The sequence below is a fragment of the Trichoplusia ni genome, chromosome 16, assembly GCF_003590095.1.
Source record: "Trichoplusia ni isolate ovarian cell line Hi5 chromosome 16, tn1, whole genome shotgun sequence".
Lineage (NCBI taxonomy): Eukaryota > Metazoa > Arthropoda > Insecta > Lepidoptera > Noctuidae > Trichoplusia > Trichoplusia ni.
Window position 1 is genome coordinate 1,509,168 of NC_039493.1, and position 15,730 is coordinate 1,524,897.

Here is a 15,730-nt window from a genome sequence, read left to right on the forward strand (position 1 = left end):
AGAGAAATGGAAGCCTGTCCATCTGTCTGTCACCAGGCTGTGTTACATGAATCGTGAAAGCTAGAAGGTTGAAATCTTCGGACGAAACTCTGATAAAGCACAGAAGCCTTTTCCCACCTATATTGGGGTCGACTTCCAGTCTAACCGGATTCAGCTCAGTACCAGTGTTTTACAAGGAGCGGCTGCCTATCTGACCTCCTCAACCCAGTCACCTGGGCAACTCGATACCCCTTAGTAAAACTTTGAGTAATCTTGCAGGCATTCAGTGACTGCCATTTAAACCATCATAAAACGGCCGTGAAACCTCTAACGTTGTAATCACTGATAACAATACATTTTAACGATGATTATATTTAACTATTGTCACGTTTAACTGTACTTTTACACGTAGTCACGTATGATGGCGTAACTTTCTAGTTTAATTCATCTTATCACCGTTTTATCATTTTTATATTGATTTTACAGTATGGTGTTAATTAATAATTTTATCAAGAATATACTGTGATAATGTGGAGTTTGTGTCTAAATAATAGCTGCTTATGTGATCGATCACAGGTTAAGCTACAGTTGATGCGGTCGGTCCGTGGATGGGTGTCCATGTCACAACGAGTTATTGGTCCCGGCTGTTATGTACACATTTTTGACAGTCGTTATGGGTAGGCAGTAGCTAAAAAGTCGAATTGGAATCTTAAGTGAGTGGAAAGGGGAATCAGGTTAAGGAAAAACTATTATTTGTTAAAAAGAATGGACACCTGTTTAGTAAGTCTCTGTAGCAACTGTGTTTTCCTTGTTATTGTGGAATTGGTAGTTAATCAACTGTATAGCTGTAACGGATTGGGAGATAGAATCTGATACATATGGACAGACAGAAAGCCCATCTTAACAAATAGTATTTAGTTTTGTACCCTTTAGGTAGGGAAACTTAAAAGTAAAAGTTTTCAATAGATTAAGCAGATTTTTGAAGACTTTTATTTGCCAGTCTTTTACTGAGAATTCCAAGGTTAACTTTATTTTAACTTGACCCCCTTATAAAATGCACTATATTATCATCAGCATTCAGCTGATTTAATTGACAAGTCATAAATATTGGTTAAGTGAGGCCGAAACCTTCTCTCTTTATTGTCATGTTTGCCAAGCAAAATTGAACCTTATTAATATGCTGCAGGTAGATCTTAAATAAAAGATAGCTGTTACCTGGATAATTAATAACAACAGCCTATATATAAACGTATCTCAGGACATACAGGGCTCTTACCGTGTAGGGAAGGGTTGAGCATTGATCAACACACCTACTGCTTGTTGGGGATTTCGGACTCCAATATTTGGAATCCCGGTTACCCGGATCGACATCAAGAGGTTTTCTTTCAACGTTAGTCAGTTGTGTCTTAGAATAATTAAGAAATTAAATTCTACTATAAAAAGTCACATTGGTGCTTTGCCTGCGTTGGGGTCGAACCTGCGTCATATGCACACAAATCCATTTATAAAACCTAAGGCCATTTGGAGAAACGACTTTTAATAGTTCCTTTTTATTAGTCATATTTTTGCATAAATAGTTATCAAATTGAATCAATCAGGAATTTCAAAAGATCTTTAATTTATAATCGACTCACATTCTTGCCATTTATCGAGAATGTTGCAATTTTGACAACCTTGCAAAACTTACGTAAGAAGTGCTTGAGAACATCCTTAAGCGGCTGTTTTAAACCGAAAGGCATAACCTGTCTTATATGTTTGTGAGGAGGCTCAATATTGCGTAATTAAAATCGGTAAGTCACGTTGAAAAGAAATTACAAAAAGCCATATTTAATGTGATGCGATTCCCATATCCCGTTAGATAATAATATACCTACGTTTTTAAATCAAGAACATTCAATCCTCATTCGTTAATGCATCGAATTATTATTTTACTTTTTGTTGCCCGCGAGCCCGCCCGTTTCAAATCGAAAATAATCCCACGGGAACATATATGGGATAAAAACTATCCTATGTTAATTCTGGTTATAAACTACATATATCTCTGTACCAAATTTCGTCTAAATCCGTTCCGTTTGTTTGGGTAAAAGAAGATCATACATACAGACGAACTTTCGTATTCATAATATTAGTAAGTATAGATGTTATAGGGCGTCAAATTCTGAGATAATTTTCAACTGACATCAAAACTAATAAAAATATTTTCCTTTTTCTTTTTTGAAGTCGTTTGTATCTTGTGCTTCTAAATATTAAATAGAAAGGTATTCTTTAGTGCACACCACATAATTAGCCACAACAGGCGGTCTTATCGCTCAGAGCGATCTTTAACAAACAATAGCTAACTTACAAACTCCTTTCTCTTTCTCTGCCCTCAGAAGCCGATGCAGTACCAAAATCAGCAAAAATTCTGGACACATTCATGAATCCAGCTTATATTCCGCCAGAGGAAAAGCATGGAAGCTATTGGAGACGTGATGCGGCAAATACCCTAAAAGCAAAACTCCAAGAAAAACCAAATACCAATAAGGCAAAGAATGGTATTCTATTTATTGGGGATGGTATGTCGTTGGCGACCATCATGGCTGCCAGGACATTCTCCGGACAAATGGATCAAAGTCCAGGAGAAGATTCAGTTTTGGACTTCGAAAAGTTTCCAGTTAGCGGGTTGGCTAGGGTAAGTGCACTAATCAAAAATATGTGTAAGAAGTGATAGTTCTTTACGACCTTATTTTTCGAAAAATTATTTATTATATACAAGTCTACAAAAATCGGTTTTGGCTATTTTATCATAGACATGTGAAGCGTAAAAGAGAATGTGACTGTATTTTTCACTTCAAAAACGTGTTTGATACGTAGTCTCGAGTTTCTATACAAGCATAAGTCACTGATGAAACAAAAACATGGAAGAGGTAAATCTTAATTGCTTACAATGATAAGGCAGGTTCAGCTGGCTGACTGTAGATGTTGTGTTCTAAGCGATCTCACATTGTTTTTTGTCATTCTAAACCATATTGCAAAATCCCAATTAGGATGTACTAGAAACAATTATTTTTTACAATACAAAAAAATCATTGGAATCATCAAAATGTTTACTTGAAATTGATTGATCCATTGTTAAATGATGTAACTGTTTTCCTACGGCTTTTTATCTTGATTGCCCGACTAGTTTCGGACCCAACCAGAGTCCTTAATCATGAGCTGAGGCTCGCGAGTCGACTGGAAACTAGTCAGTCAGATAAATACGCGTGAGCAAAGCGTTGCATCATTTTATAATGAAGAAGATTATTTTATTAAGAAGATGAACAACTTTCTTTGCTAGCCAATTACGCAGTTTACGCGTTTACGCAACCACAACAAAGTATTATCCCCGCTCTAATGTAAAAAAAAACAAACAATACTCTTAGGAAACGGTAAAATCGATTACGTGAACACCGACAGATTTGAAGGCAAAAAAACTGATGTTCATTCAAGCGGTTGACAAAAACCAGACAAACCTACAACGATGTTAGTAGATACTCGAAACATTATGTTCTGTGATTAGGATTTCCTTCTTTTACCATCGGGCAAGTAACGGGAGCTCGTGGCTAAGCTATAACTGTAAAATTCGATCAATCACAGGGTGAGCTACAACTGACACGGCCAGTCTGTAGATGGGTGACCAACTTTGTCACAACAAGATCCTCCGTGTTTCGGACAACACGTTAAATTAGTCACATACCTATGATACATAAAGAATGCAATTATTTTATGAAATGCTTGAGAATCTTCATACAATGATTTTATTTTCTCGGAAAAAGTCCAGAACTTTTTAAAAACTATATTTGTATCCATCTCGAAAACATTCCACTTATGGGACAACAATCAAACAAGACGAGGAAAGTAATAAGCACAATCTTTCTGGTGCACAAATCTAACCTTAATATACAAACGTAGTGCCAATTGTTTGTCATTTTTGTCCCAACCTCACGAACAAAGCTGACCTTTTCCTACCTAATGGCTTCAGTCAAAATAAGAAACCAGATCATTCACAATCCATTACGTTACATTCGATCAATACTTTTGACAAAATGAATTCATCCTTTTTGGAGAGGACAATCTATACTTCTATCTATACTAATATATAAAGCTGAAGAGTTTGTTTGTTTGTTTGTTTAACGCGCTAATCTCAGGAACTACTGGTCCAAATCGAAAAATTCTTTTTGTGTGGAATAGACCATTTATCAAGGAAGTTTATAAGCTATATACCATCATGCTGCGACTAATAGGAGCGGAGATACAATGGAAAATGTGGAAAAAACAGGGCAGGTATAAATCGTAACTTTAATCTTCTAAACACGCGGACGAAGTCGCGGGCAACAGCTAGTCAAATATAAAAACAGTTGAAAACTCAATCATTTGTTTTCCAATCTAAAGAAATTGGAGAAACACACGTTTAGCGCAATAATCGCTTATTATAACAGCTCCTTTACTCTCTGAGACCTTGACTGCGTACATCGGTTGGCCGACAATGAATTAATTGCCGTCTAGATAATACATAGTTTCCTTCCTTACATTGTCAACGAATCTTCGTGTCACTATGACAATACAGGTATAGAAACACCCGCGTGAACGACTGTCTACCGCATAATATTTAAACACAGCGGTCACTGTTATACAGCTGTCTATCATACAAAACGTTTTAGCAAAGGTTTTTTTAAGTATTCAAGGATATAAGACAACATTTTTTTATAATATCTGGTTCTTGTTTTGGACGTATAGATCACGGTTTGCCGAACAAGTTTGCCGTATAGCAAGTTTTAAAAAACCTTTAATTTTTTTGTAGATGAATGTAATTGATTCTCGATTTTATGGAATTATTAATTGGTGTGATAGAATCGGACGTCGAAAACATTTGCTAAACGGAATTATGAGTCAAAGTAATTGATTTTGACAGTGTAATTTCGAGTCTAGTATTGAGACAATCACAGAAGGCATATGTATTTCTGAAAAAAATATCTTTTCATAAACGTGTTAGGTACTTTACTGGACAGTGCTAGATATCAAGGTGAAGGTTCGGAGACGGAAACAGAACCTTTTAAGCGAGGGAAGGAATACAATGGATTTTGGAGAAGTGACGTCACGAGACCTCGGCGCGTGCGCAGGTCTCCTTGAACGTGACACAGACGCTTGCGCGGTCAACCGTGCGAATGCAGTGTTTGACACGTTCCTTACTGTTTATTTTGATTGGGTATCTGTTGCTATGCGACCGAAAGTATACCTTGGATGTAGTAATTATATCTATATCTATACTTACTTAATATATAAAGCTGGCAGTTTGTTTGTTTGTTTGTTTGAACGCGCTAATCTCAGGAACAAATGGTTCGAATTGAAAAAATATTATTATAATTAAATTATTTTTGTGTTAAATAGACCATTCATCAAGGAAGATTTTAGGCTATATACTATCACGTTGCGACTAATAGGAGTGAAGATACAATGGAAAATGTGGAAAAGAAACAGGCCAAGTAAAAATCATAACATATATCTCTAACCACGCGGAAGAAGTCGCGGGCAACAGCTAGTTATATGCTACATACTCTCAGCAAAAATTAAAAACAAGATTAGTCTCCTGTGCCGAAAGTTTTGATGGGTATTTCTCACTGGTTATTTAAGTGCCACTGAGTGGGAACTTGGATAGGAGTGGGTAGGGGGGGTAAGAGGAGTCATAGTGAATGTCTTCTTGAATCCTCGCGTAAGATAATTATTTTTTGGTCCACGAATGCTTGTCCTAAGTGTGGGTGTCTTTCTTTTTTTCTCACCACACGTATAACTGCAATTTATGTTAATATAAAAACTGTTTTATATTAGCATAAACGGTTCATTATTATCAGATCATATACGTCAACTGCTGGACATAGGCCTATCCAATTGAACGCCATCGAGATCTCTCTTTGGCTACTTACTTACTTCTAATATTCGTGTATTCATGTTTAAGATCTCTCTTTAAACATGATATAGGTATACCTAAATATTATATGACAACTAGCTGACCCAGCAAACGTTGTTTTGCCGAATAAATTATTTCTAGTTGTATGTATTTTAAATGCCACATTATAAAAAAATAAAAACAAAAAATTTTGTCTAAAAAATAAAACATTTTTTTTAGTGTGAGCAACCCTTAACGTAGGGGCATGAAAAATATATGTCAGTCGATTCTCAGACACGTGATCGTGACAGGGAAATTTTATATAAATCATAAATCTTTATTTGACATAAGAAGATTACATAATTTTGTTTGCAACCCTGCCTCCTGTGCTAGTATTTAAACTGTATTACAGGAGCCAGTGTCTTCTCCTTACATTATACATAAAAATAAGAATATCTTCTTATATTAGAAGATAACAAAGCAACAACTATGAATACTAAGAATCACAATATAAACAAATATTAAAGATTCCAGCGTTCTAGAGCCAGTAATATTAATTGTTTCATGAGAAAGGAACTTTACGATCACTAGAAAAACGATTTAATTATTTATGCGACAGTTCACGTAACATGTTGTTCACGACTTGGTTTTATGAGATCGTTTGCAGTACCTTATTACTTACAGTGTGTATTAAAAAACCTGTCCAATCGATTAAAGGTTTGTTCTGTAGCGTAAAATGATTAAACAGTTATTATATATTGGAAATTTCGAATTTTCCACAATCAATATAATAGGGTAAGAAGAAATCTGTTTAGTTCATTTTAGATTTCCGCAAAATATAGGATACGGATTTTTTTTAATCTCGTGTACAAAAAAATGAGGTTATACAGAGAAATAGAATCTACCGCTTTCTCACTTTATAAAAATGTGAAATAATGAAAAATACTTATACTGTCTCTTATATTTTTGGCTAAATTGTATGACAGCCCACTTAGATGATTAATAATCTAATACCCTAATAGTCTTAAACAATATCGCATACACTTACTTAGGTACAGTTGTTTACAAGATCAACGCATAGCAAAATTGTCGAGCTCACCATACATGCCGTGCATAGATTAGTATGCTTTAGGTGCAAGTTCGATCCCAACGCAGTCAAAGTACCAGTGGGACTTTTTCTAAGTTTTACGTCCTTACGTGAATGAGTAAGGAGAAGGAAAACATCGTGGAGCAACCTGGATTGAAAGTATTGGAATCTGAAATCGCCAACCCGCAGTGAGCTAGCGCCGGGATCGATGCTCAACCTATTCCTATACGGGAAGAGAGAAGAGACACATATCAGTAAATAAATAAATGCGGACAACATCACATACATTGTTCTGAACCCAAAGTAAGTTGCTAAAGCACTTGTGTTATGGAATTCAGATACAACGAAGGTACCACAAACACCCAGACCCGAGACAATGTAGAAATGTGAATTTCTACATCGACCCGACCGGGGATCGAAGCCGGGACCTCAGAGCTAGCGGGAACTTGAAACCGGTGCGTTCGCCACTCGACCACGGAGGTCGTCAAAGTGGGACGTTTATAGGCTGGTACTTATTATTCCATATAACTTTCAGGACTTCACCTATTAAAGTACCATTCACCTAGATACTCTCCTGTACTCTGTCTTAAAACTAATAAGAAAGTTTACTTCTTCCCACTTTTTTATACACTCACTTTCTTGTTTGTATATTTGTTTGTCGTCCGGTTGGATTTTTGTAACTCAATTTTGAGGCACTTCCCGATAGGCTAGCAGACTGAAAGTTTCAATGTAGCTTCAAACCCGATGGCAATTCAATTTACATTAACATACGCGACTTTTCACCTAGTGTAGCCCGACGTCTCGACCAGGTTACCACGGCCTGTTAAATATAATTATACAACGCGAAAGTTTAAATATAAGTAGAAGAATGCAATTTACAACTATAAAACTTCTGGACCGATTTTGATAAAATTTAGATCGAGTGTCATTTTAAAACGTGGGTATTTATATTCTTTGAATGTATTAATTTCAGACTTACTGCATCGACGCTCAGGTTCCTGATTCCGCGTGCACAGCCACGTCCTACCTCACCGGCGTGAAGACCAAGTATGGAGTCATAGGCCTGGATGGAAACGTCACCAGAGGATCCTGTTCCTCGCAACTACATGAGCCCAACTGGGCCCCGTCGATAGGCCAGTGGGCCTTCGACCAAGGCCTTGATATCGGTAATATTTTACTGGCCTATTGGTCTAGTGGCTAGTGGCCCTGACTGCTATACCGGCTGTCGTGGGTTCGATTCCCACCCAGAAGAAATGTTTGTGTGATGAACAATATCATTAATTGTCTGTGTCTGGGTGTTATTTATCTATAATATGTATGTATTTAGAAATATATAAGTATGTTTATCAGTAATTGTCTAGTACTCATAATACAAGCTTGCGTTTGGCGTTGCGTAAAAAAAGACTTTGTGATATAACCTATTTGGTGTCTCGTTGCTGATATCCTCCAAATTACATTTTCTTTTTCGTTATTTGTTTAACTCCCTTAAGATAATTTTCCGGATAGATTAATTAACTAAGGCTTTAATCATGATCAACTTGAATAACCCACAGCTATGCCCAGCTGTGGGCCTCGCTTTGTCTAGGCTATTCTCCGCTTTCTTCATATCCATCTCTATAATATCATCTTCCATTAACTATCTCTATGTCATTCTATCGTTCAAGTTTTGACCAGCATTCAATTATGAATTTAGTAAATACTTTCACAAGCTGTTTCGAAAAAACAAAAACAGGATTCAATTTTATAACCTAGCATAGGCTGTTTCAAAGTGCATTCAACTACAAACCTTTATACAAACCTCATTAGATAATAAAAAGAGGAAATACTTCTAAAGCTAAACTTTCACATACTAAATAAATCCGTGGAGATCTCCTTGAATCACTTGGCGGGTTCTTAGCCATAAATTCAACTGTTTACGGAGCTTTAATGATACACTATTGTTCATTAATAACAGATTATGTACGTATGTGTATATAGAACAATTGGCTATAACATGGCAGGTATATCACAAAGGAATATAAATTACAGCAATTAATATCACGTCATTTAATTACATGCCTTTTCGGGATTCAGTTGGCAATGTAACTTGACCTTATATTCGTCTCGCTTTAGGGCTAAAGTTTGAAAGCCACAAAAAACATACAAAAAAGACATTCGTATTTTTTTTTCAAGTTACTTAGCTGTCGAGCAATGTAATATAGGATAGCTATAAAATAATCGCAATGTTTTTTGATAAGTTAGGCTAAAAAATGCTAAAAACTAAATTATTTAGATTTTTGTTTAGGGCAGAACAATTTAAAACAAGTAATGTTAAATAAAAGTATGCTAGCGACATCTATCGATATTTTGTGAAGGTATATAAGTGGTGGGTAATGTAACGCTATGAAAGTTTTCCAGAGTACATCACAGATGGTGCTATTGTCAGTGATTCTAAATCAAGTTATTTTTATAGCGCCTTTTCGTTTGATAGGGTAGGCAGTTTTCTTCGTTAATCTTTCATCTATTAGAACTATTACAATCACATAATGTCTAATCTTGTCTAGCCTGGTTAATGGCCCTGACTGCTATATATGCTATTTAGCATTTGTTCCGTGTCTGGGCGTAAATTATCTACATTGTGCATAGTACTCATAATAGAAGCTTTGCTTAATTCGACGCTAGATGGCGTTGTGTGAAAGTTGTTGAACATTTTTATTTATATTATAAATTCACTTCAAAGCTTGTCTAACATTGCAGGTCTGGTGACTACAACACGTGTAACTCACGCGTCTCCAGCGGGTGTGTACGCGCACACCTCCGAACGAAACTGGGAGTCTGATGCGGACGTGCCAACGGAATGCCTGGCCGTCGGGTGCAGAGACATCGCCTACCAGCTGGTCACCAACAGCCCCGGAAGACACTTAAAGGTATGCCAATCAAATCAAACATATTCAAGAAAGGCTGCGAATAAAAGTTGGTTGTCTGTATAATCCCTGAACTGACAAACCTCTACTTTAAATAGCTACCTAGTTGTTACGATTTATTAGTTTTCAGTGCTACCGTAATTCCTATTCTCGGTTTTTTTATTGATCGTCGCGTGTTTCAAAGTTCTTTCAACATTTCAGTTTGTAACGATACAAGTAATGCCCTCTATCGGTCTATGTGCGCTACAGATCGCCTCTAGACATCGATACAATGAGTGTGACTTAGTGATTTGCTCTCGTATCAACAGATGGCGCTGTGTTCACGTGATAAACACACATGCCATCTGCGTACAGCAGCTGTACGCGACGTATCTTTATCACGTTTATTTTAGGTTATGATAGTTTTTACTTGTTTTTATTTTACTTTCAATATGTTTCTTTTCACTATTATATTTTGGCTATAGATGGTAGGCCATAACAGGACACAAACTTGCATGCAGATAGCCTTAAATATAAAAAACCATTTCATGGTTTCAGGGTTTCATGATTTTGCTAATTCCGAAAGGTCTCTACATTGTTACTACACATCTCGCTAAAGCCAATTGTTTGCAGATAATTCTGAAACGGTAATAAGATCGAACAGGTATTTTTTGAAGGGACAACGTCTTATAACTACTTCGATGAGGCCTCATGAAAAATAGCATGACTCATGCGGCGTGGGCCATAGTAGATATCAGGAGGTGCCCAACATCCTGCATGACAAAAAAGTTTTATCTACAACGAATACTCACCAAAACATTTCGCAATACACCTGCCTAAATAAACCATTTCCTAATCTTATTCCCAGGTGATAATGGGTGGTGGGAGAAGAGAGTTCTTGCCGAATGTGACTTCACTTGTTGGTACCAACAAAGGCAAGCGGCTCGATGGAGTCGACCTCACGGAACTGTGGCATGTCGACAAGCAACAGAAGAACGTCACGCACCAATACGTCATAGATAGAACTGAACTCATGAAGGTTAGAGAATACTTCCTCATCATCATCATGCCCATACCATGACAGCCGGTTGCCACGTAGTTTCTCTTTAACCGGTGCCACTTTCAAACTTCCCCTTACATACTCATTTCTTACTCTATCTGCTCTCGTAACACCACACATTCCTCTTAACATTCTCATCTCTGCTGCATGCACTAAGAGAATACTTCCTATTCTACTAATATTTTTAACACGTCAGTTTGTACGGATGCAGGGATGTTTGTTCCTTTTTCACGCAAAAACCACTGAATGGATTTAGACGAAACTTTTTACAGACTTTGTAATCAGGATTAATAAGTTTCTATCCCGATTTAATGTTCCCGTGAACAAATGATCGAGCTTATAACACAAACATTTTTCCTAGATGGGAATGACCCCCGGTATAGCAGTCAGGGCTAACGACTAACCACTACACAAACAAGCTAGTACAACGTTTAATTTATTTAAACTGTTCCAGGTTTTCTACTCGGACGACCTTCCCGAGTATTTATTAGGTCTTTTCCGTGATGACCACATGGACTATCATCTGAAAGCTGAAAACCAACCCTCGTTAGAAGAAATGGTAGAAGTCGCCATCAAGATGTTGAGCAGAAACCCTAAGGGGTACTTCTTATTTGTTGAAGGTGAGCTACATTTACTGTTTACACAAATATACGCTTATATATTTATATAATATATATACTTTAAAAAAAATATCGATGTATTAGTACGTACCTGAATGTATTTAGTTCAAATTCGTTCTGTCCCCATACCGTGTCCTTGGCGAGGGTTGCAATAGTTATAAATCCGGCTTAAGAAATGGAGTACATGGCATAGCAATGAATTAGTTCCGCGTGTACTTTGGATTAGGCGGGTTCCGACGAAATCGCGCGTACTCGCGCGAATTCGTGACGCGACCAGACTCAATCGCATTCGTGGCGGCGAGGCACGCAATTTTATTTTTCTGGTTAGTTTAAAGCTAAAACCAAGATTGTGGGGTTGCCGCCCTTGTCCCACGGCCTTGTAAATAGTGCCAATTGAAACGGTATATCTCTTAAACTATGAATAATCTTAACAAAATGTTACCAAATTTTGTTGCAAATTAAATCCTCTACATGTTTGTTTCAGCAACTTTTTAAATAAAAAAGTTAAAAGCGAAAATGGTCAGAAATCCTTGAAAAACAACTTTCGATTTTCATTTTATGAAATAAATATTTTAGACCATTTTTTTAAGATCGTTTTTGAGGAATAACTTTTGCATGTAACAGTTTTTGCAAAACATGTCACACACATACATTTAATGAGTAGATATTATGTAAAGTGAAGAGTACTGAAAAATATTACTTGGATAATTTTGAATATCGGAAACAGAAAATTATATGTTAGTGTGGGACTAACTTCTTCGCCGTAAATACTTTGAGTATTTGGTATTTAAGCATAAGCCAGCGGTTTTATAATGTTGTCTATGCTATTTGAGCGATCAATTTGATTTTGCAGCACTAAAGTAACGCTTTAAAGCACTCAATTACAAAGCAGTCATTCAATTATTTAATGGCAGTCAAAAGGCACCCAACATTTTGACTTGACTCCGAATGCTAAATGAGGCATGGCTGGATAGGTTAATAGTTGACAAATTAAATATCAACTTGAGCAATATACGCTTCATAGACGCGCAGTTTAATACATATGTGAACAATTGAATAGCTGTTTCTTATAATTGCAGGTGGCCGAATAGACCACGCTCACCACGACAGTTTAGCCCATCTCGCTCTTGACGAAACAGTTGAATATTCCAAAGCCGTCAAAAAGGCAAGAGCTTTAACAAATGAAGAGGACACTTTAATAGTGGTTAGTTCAGACCATGCACACACTATGACAGTAGCTGGGTACCCGTCAAGAGGAAACGATATCCTGGGCACAGTTGATACAGCTACTGGTTTAGATGGGAAACCTTACACCACTATTAGTTATGCGAATGGAAAAGCACATTCCATTGGACTGGACGGCACCAGAGTAGATGTGACGCTACAAAATGAATTTAATACGCGTAAGTATTTAACATCAATTGACAGACCATTGCAACATATTGGTATTATAAATAAGTACTTATTCTCATTATCATCTATCAATTCTAGTGGTCCAACCAAGTGGCCCCGTATGGCTAGAATATTTGTCCCCATTGGTATTCCAGCCGTGGGGATGCGTACAATCTCTTTGTATCCTGATCAATGTTTTTAAATTTCAACAGCATTGGTGAAAATGGAACATGAAGTCGACAAAATGAAAAGCCCTCTTTAAAAGTAGCAGCATTGTCTAATAACCTTGCTTGATCTGCTTACTTTCATGTGATTTCCCAATGAAGATTTCTTTGCCTTGTATCAATAACATTATCATCGGCCTAGATTTTTGTCAACTATGTTGGGGTCGGCCTCCAGTCTAATCGGATTCAGCTAAGTACCCCTTGATTAGACTGGTTGTCAGACTTTCAAGCTGCTGACTACCTGTAAGGACTGTCAAAGATGTAGGAATAACAGCCAAAATTTAACGTGCCTTCCGAAACACGGAGGAGCTCGTTATGACAAAGATGGTCACATCCATCTACGGACCAACTGCGTCTAGCGTAGCTTGTGAACCTGTGATCGATTCACTTACGCGGTTATAGCTTAGCCACGACCTCCTTGCGCCTTATATCAATAACACTCATCCTATGAATTCTAATGTATTTCACTTAATTCTCTTTTCAGGTGACGTCAACTACGCCTACCCTAGTCTAGTTCCCCTCGACTCGGAGACCCACGGGGGTGAAGATGTGGCGGTGTACGCCTCCGGCCCGTGGCAGCACCTGTTCACAGCCAGTTACGAACAAAACTTGGTACCACACCTCATGGCCTATGCCATGTGCATAACTGAAGACAAACATGAAAATTGTATCTCAAATAACAGAACATCTAGCGGTGTCAGTACATATCCTACAACTTTATTAATAAGCTCAACTGTGATGATTGTTTTAAGGTTATTTTATTAGGACATTTTGAAAAAAAAATTCGCTGCTATTTATAAGGTAGTAAAGTAGACGAGAGTGTAAAAACGCTTTGCGGAAGTTACCCGTAGCGAAACATTGTTGCCCCATCTGAGAACTAAAGAAATGTATTGAAATTCATGATTAAATTAATCATTAGCGGGGTAACAGTCCCTTCAAAAAATATTCGTTTGTTTACTTATGTTAAAGACGAAAGGGTCTTTGTGCACGTAACTTTTAATGTTTGTGAAATCACCCGCGATGGAAGGATTAAAAAAGTCTTAGTAGGAAAATTGTTTGGCTGAGGAAAGATTTGCCGGTTGCCAGTTAAAGCTTAAAAAAATTGACCACTTAACTTGACATGTTACAAAAACCACGAACATAACACATAGTACATTTTTTGACACAGAATTAGTCAAATAAGGTAAAATTGAATTTATAAAAAAATATCACAGTGCTGTGAACTATAATAACTTAAATTGTAAATAAATTAGACTAATCAAATGTTAATATAATTAATTGATGTAAGTTAAGAATGTTATTGTTAATTTAATTTAAGTTTTACAGTATTTTATGAAGTAAAAATGTTAAGGAAAATGTAAGTGTTTTATTTTACTCATATCATTAATGTATGTGTACTTTAAGTTAGTAAAGACGTAAACAAATTGTTTAAAAATACTTCAGAAGCATAATAATAATAAAGCTGGCGCTTTTCCACCCTTTAGCACATATTTCAGTAATTTTCTTGTGACGTCACACTTTTTTATTATACAAGACCGACGTATAATAAAGTACGCGCTCTAATTCCTAAGGCCAAAGTCGTGATGCGCAAGAAAGAGAGAAAAACTTTTATTAGAATATAGTACAATGTTGGTGTTATGTATATGTATATGTATACTAATATATAAAGCTGAAGAGTTTGTTTGTTTGAACGCGCTAATCTCAGGAACTACTGGTCCAAATTGAAAAATTAATTTTGTGTTGAATAAACCATTAATCGAGGAAGGCTTTAGGCTATAAACCACCACGCTACGACTAATAGGAGCGAAGATACAATGGAAAATGTGGAAAAAACAGGGCGGGTATAAATCAAAACTCATATCTTCTACCCACGGGGACGAAGTCGCGGGCAACAGCGGCAACCCTTTCTGGTGTACAAATACTAAACTTAACCTTATCTTATACTTTATGCTACTTACTACGAGATCAAATAAAAATTATATTAGTACGGGTATCTATGAATATGAAAACGGAACTCAACTGCATACAATATAAAAAAAAATATGTCGGCGTGGCTCTCTTTTGGGTGTCAGGACAGCCGACATCGGGATAGGGTATTCAATAAAACACACATTCACGCCTCATTATCTCATTATCGTTTAATCCTAACCCTATCTGGACATATTCCCAACAACGCCCGCCTGTCACCGTTTGCTAAGCGCGCTGGAGAGAACAAACGGCGCAACAAACTCCCAGCCTTGCGCTGTCCAATCATTACACATTATTTAGTTACTTTACACAATCTATATTCGCAATATTAACAACACAATCATCAATCACGTCTCAACAATTACTAACTTTAATATTACGCAATAATCACTTACGGCCGCTTTCTATATTCGATCTCAATCCCTAATTTACGGATCGAGATTGACATTTGAATCCATATCCAACTTTTAGTAACACGACCATGTTCAAACTTATAATCCACTATTCTAAATTCAAATATACTCGCGCTTCTATTTTACAACCAGCCAGTATTGGCGCGAACAGTAACTAGGCATATAGGTTTTATGAATGAGGTTGCGCACTATTTATCACCAAT

General features: G+C 36.8%; 1 protein-coding gene across 2 annotated transcripts in view; it reads left to right on the plus strand.

Annotated features, from left to right (window-relative positions):
- The window catches only part of LOC113501711 (alkaline phosphatase, tissue-nonspecific isozyme-like), a 33,539-nt gene extending 19,153 nt beyond the window's left edge, over positions 1-14,386 (plus strand). For both annotated transcript variants that reach the window (XM_026882915.1, XM_026882914.1), the window contains exons 2-8: positions 2,352-2,650; positions 7,942-8,134; positions 9,705-9,874; positions 10,719-10,889; positions 11,365-11,530; positions 12,610-12,933; positions 13,631-14,386. In XM_026882915.1, coding sequence (XP_026738716.1) covers positions 2,352-2,650; positions 7,942-8,134; positions 9,705-9,874; positions 10,719-10,889; positions 11,365-11,530; positions 12,610-12,933; positions 13,631-13,911 — 1,604 coding nt within the window. In that variant the 3' untranslated portion in view covers positions 13,912-14,386. The remainder of the gene's footprint in view (positions 1-2,351; positions 2,651-7,941; positions 8,135-9,704; positions 9,875-10,718; positions 10,890-11,364; positions 11,531-12,609; positions 12,934-13,630) is intronic.
- Positions 14,387-15,730: the final 1,344 nt, after the last annotated feature.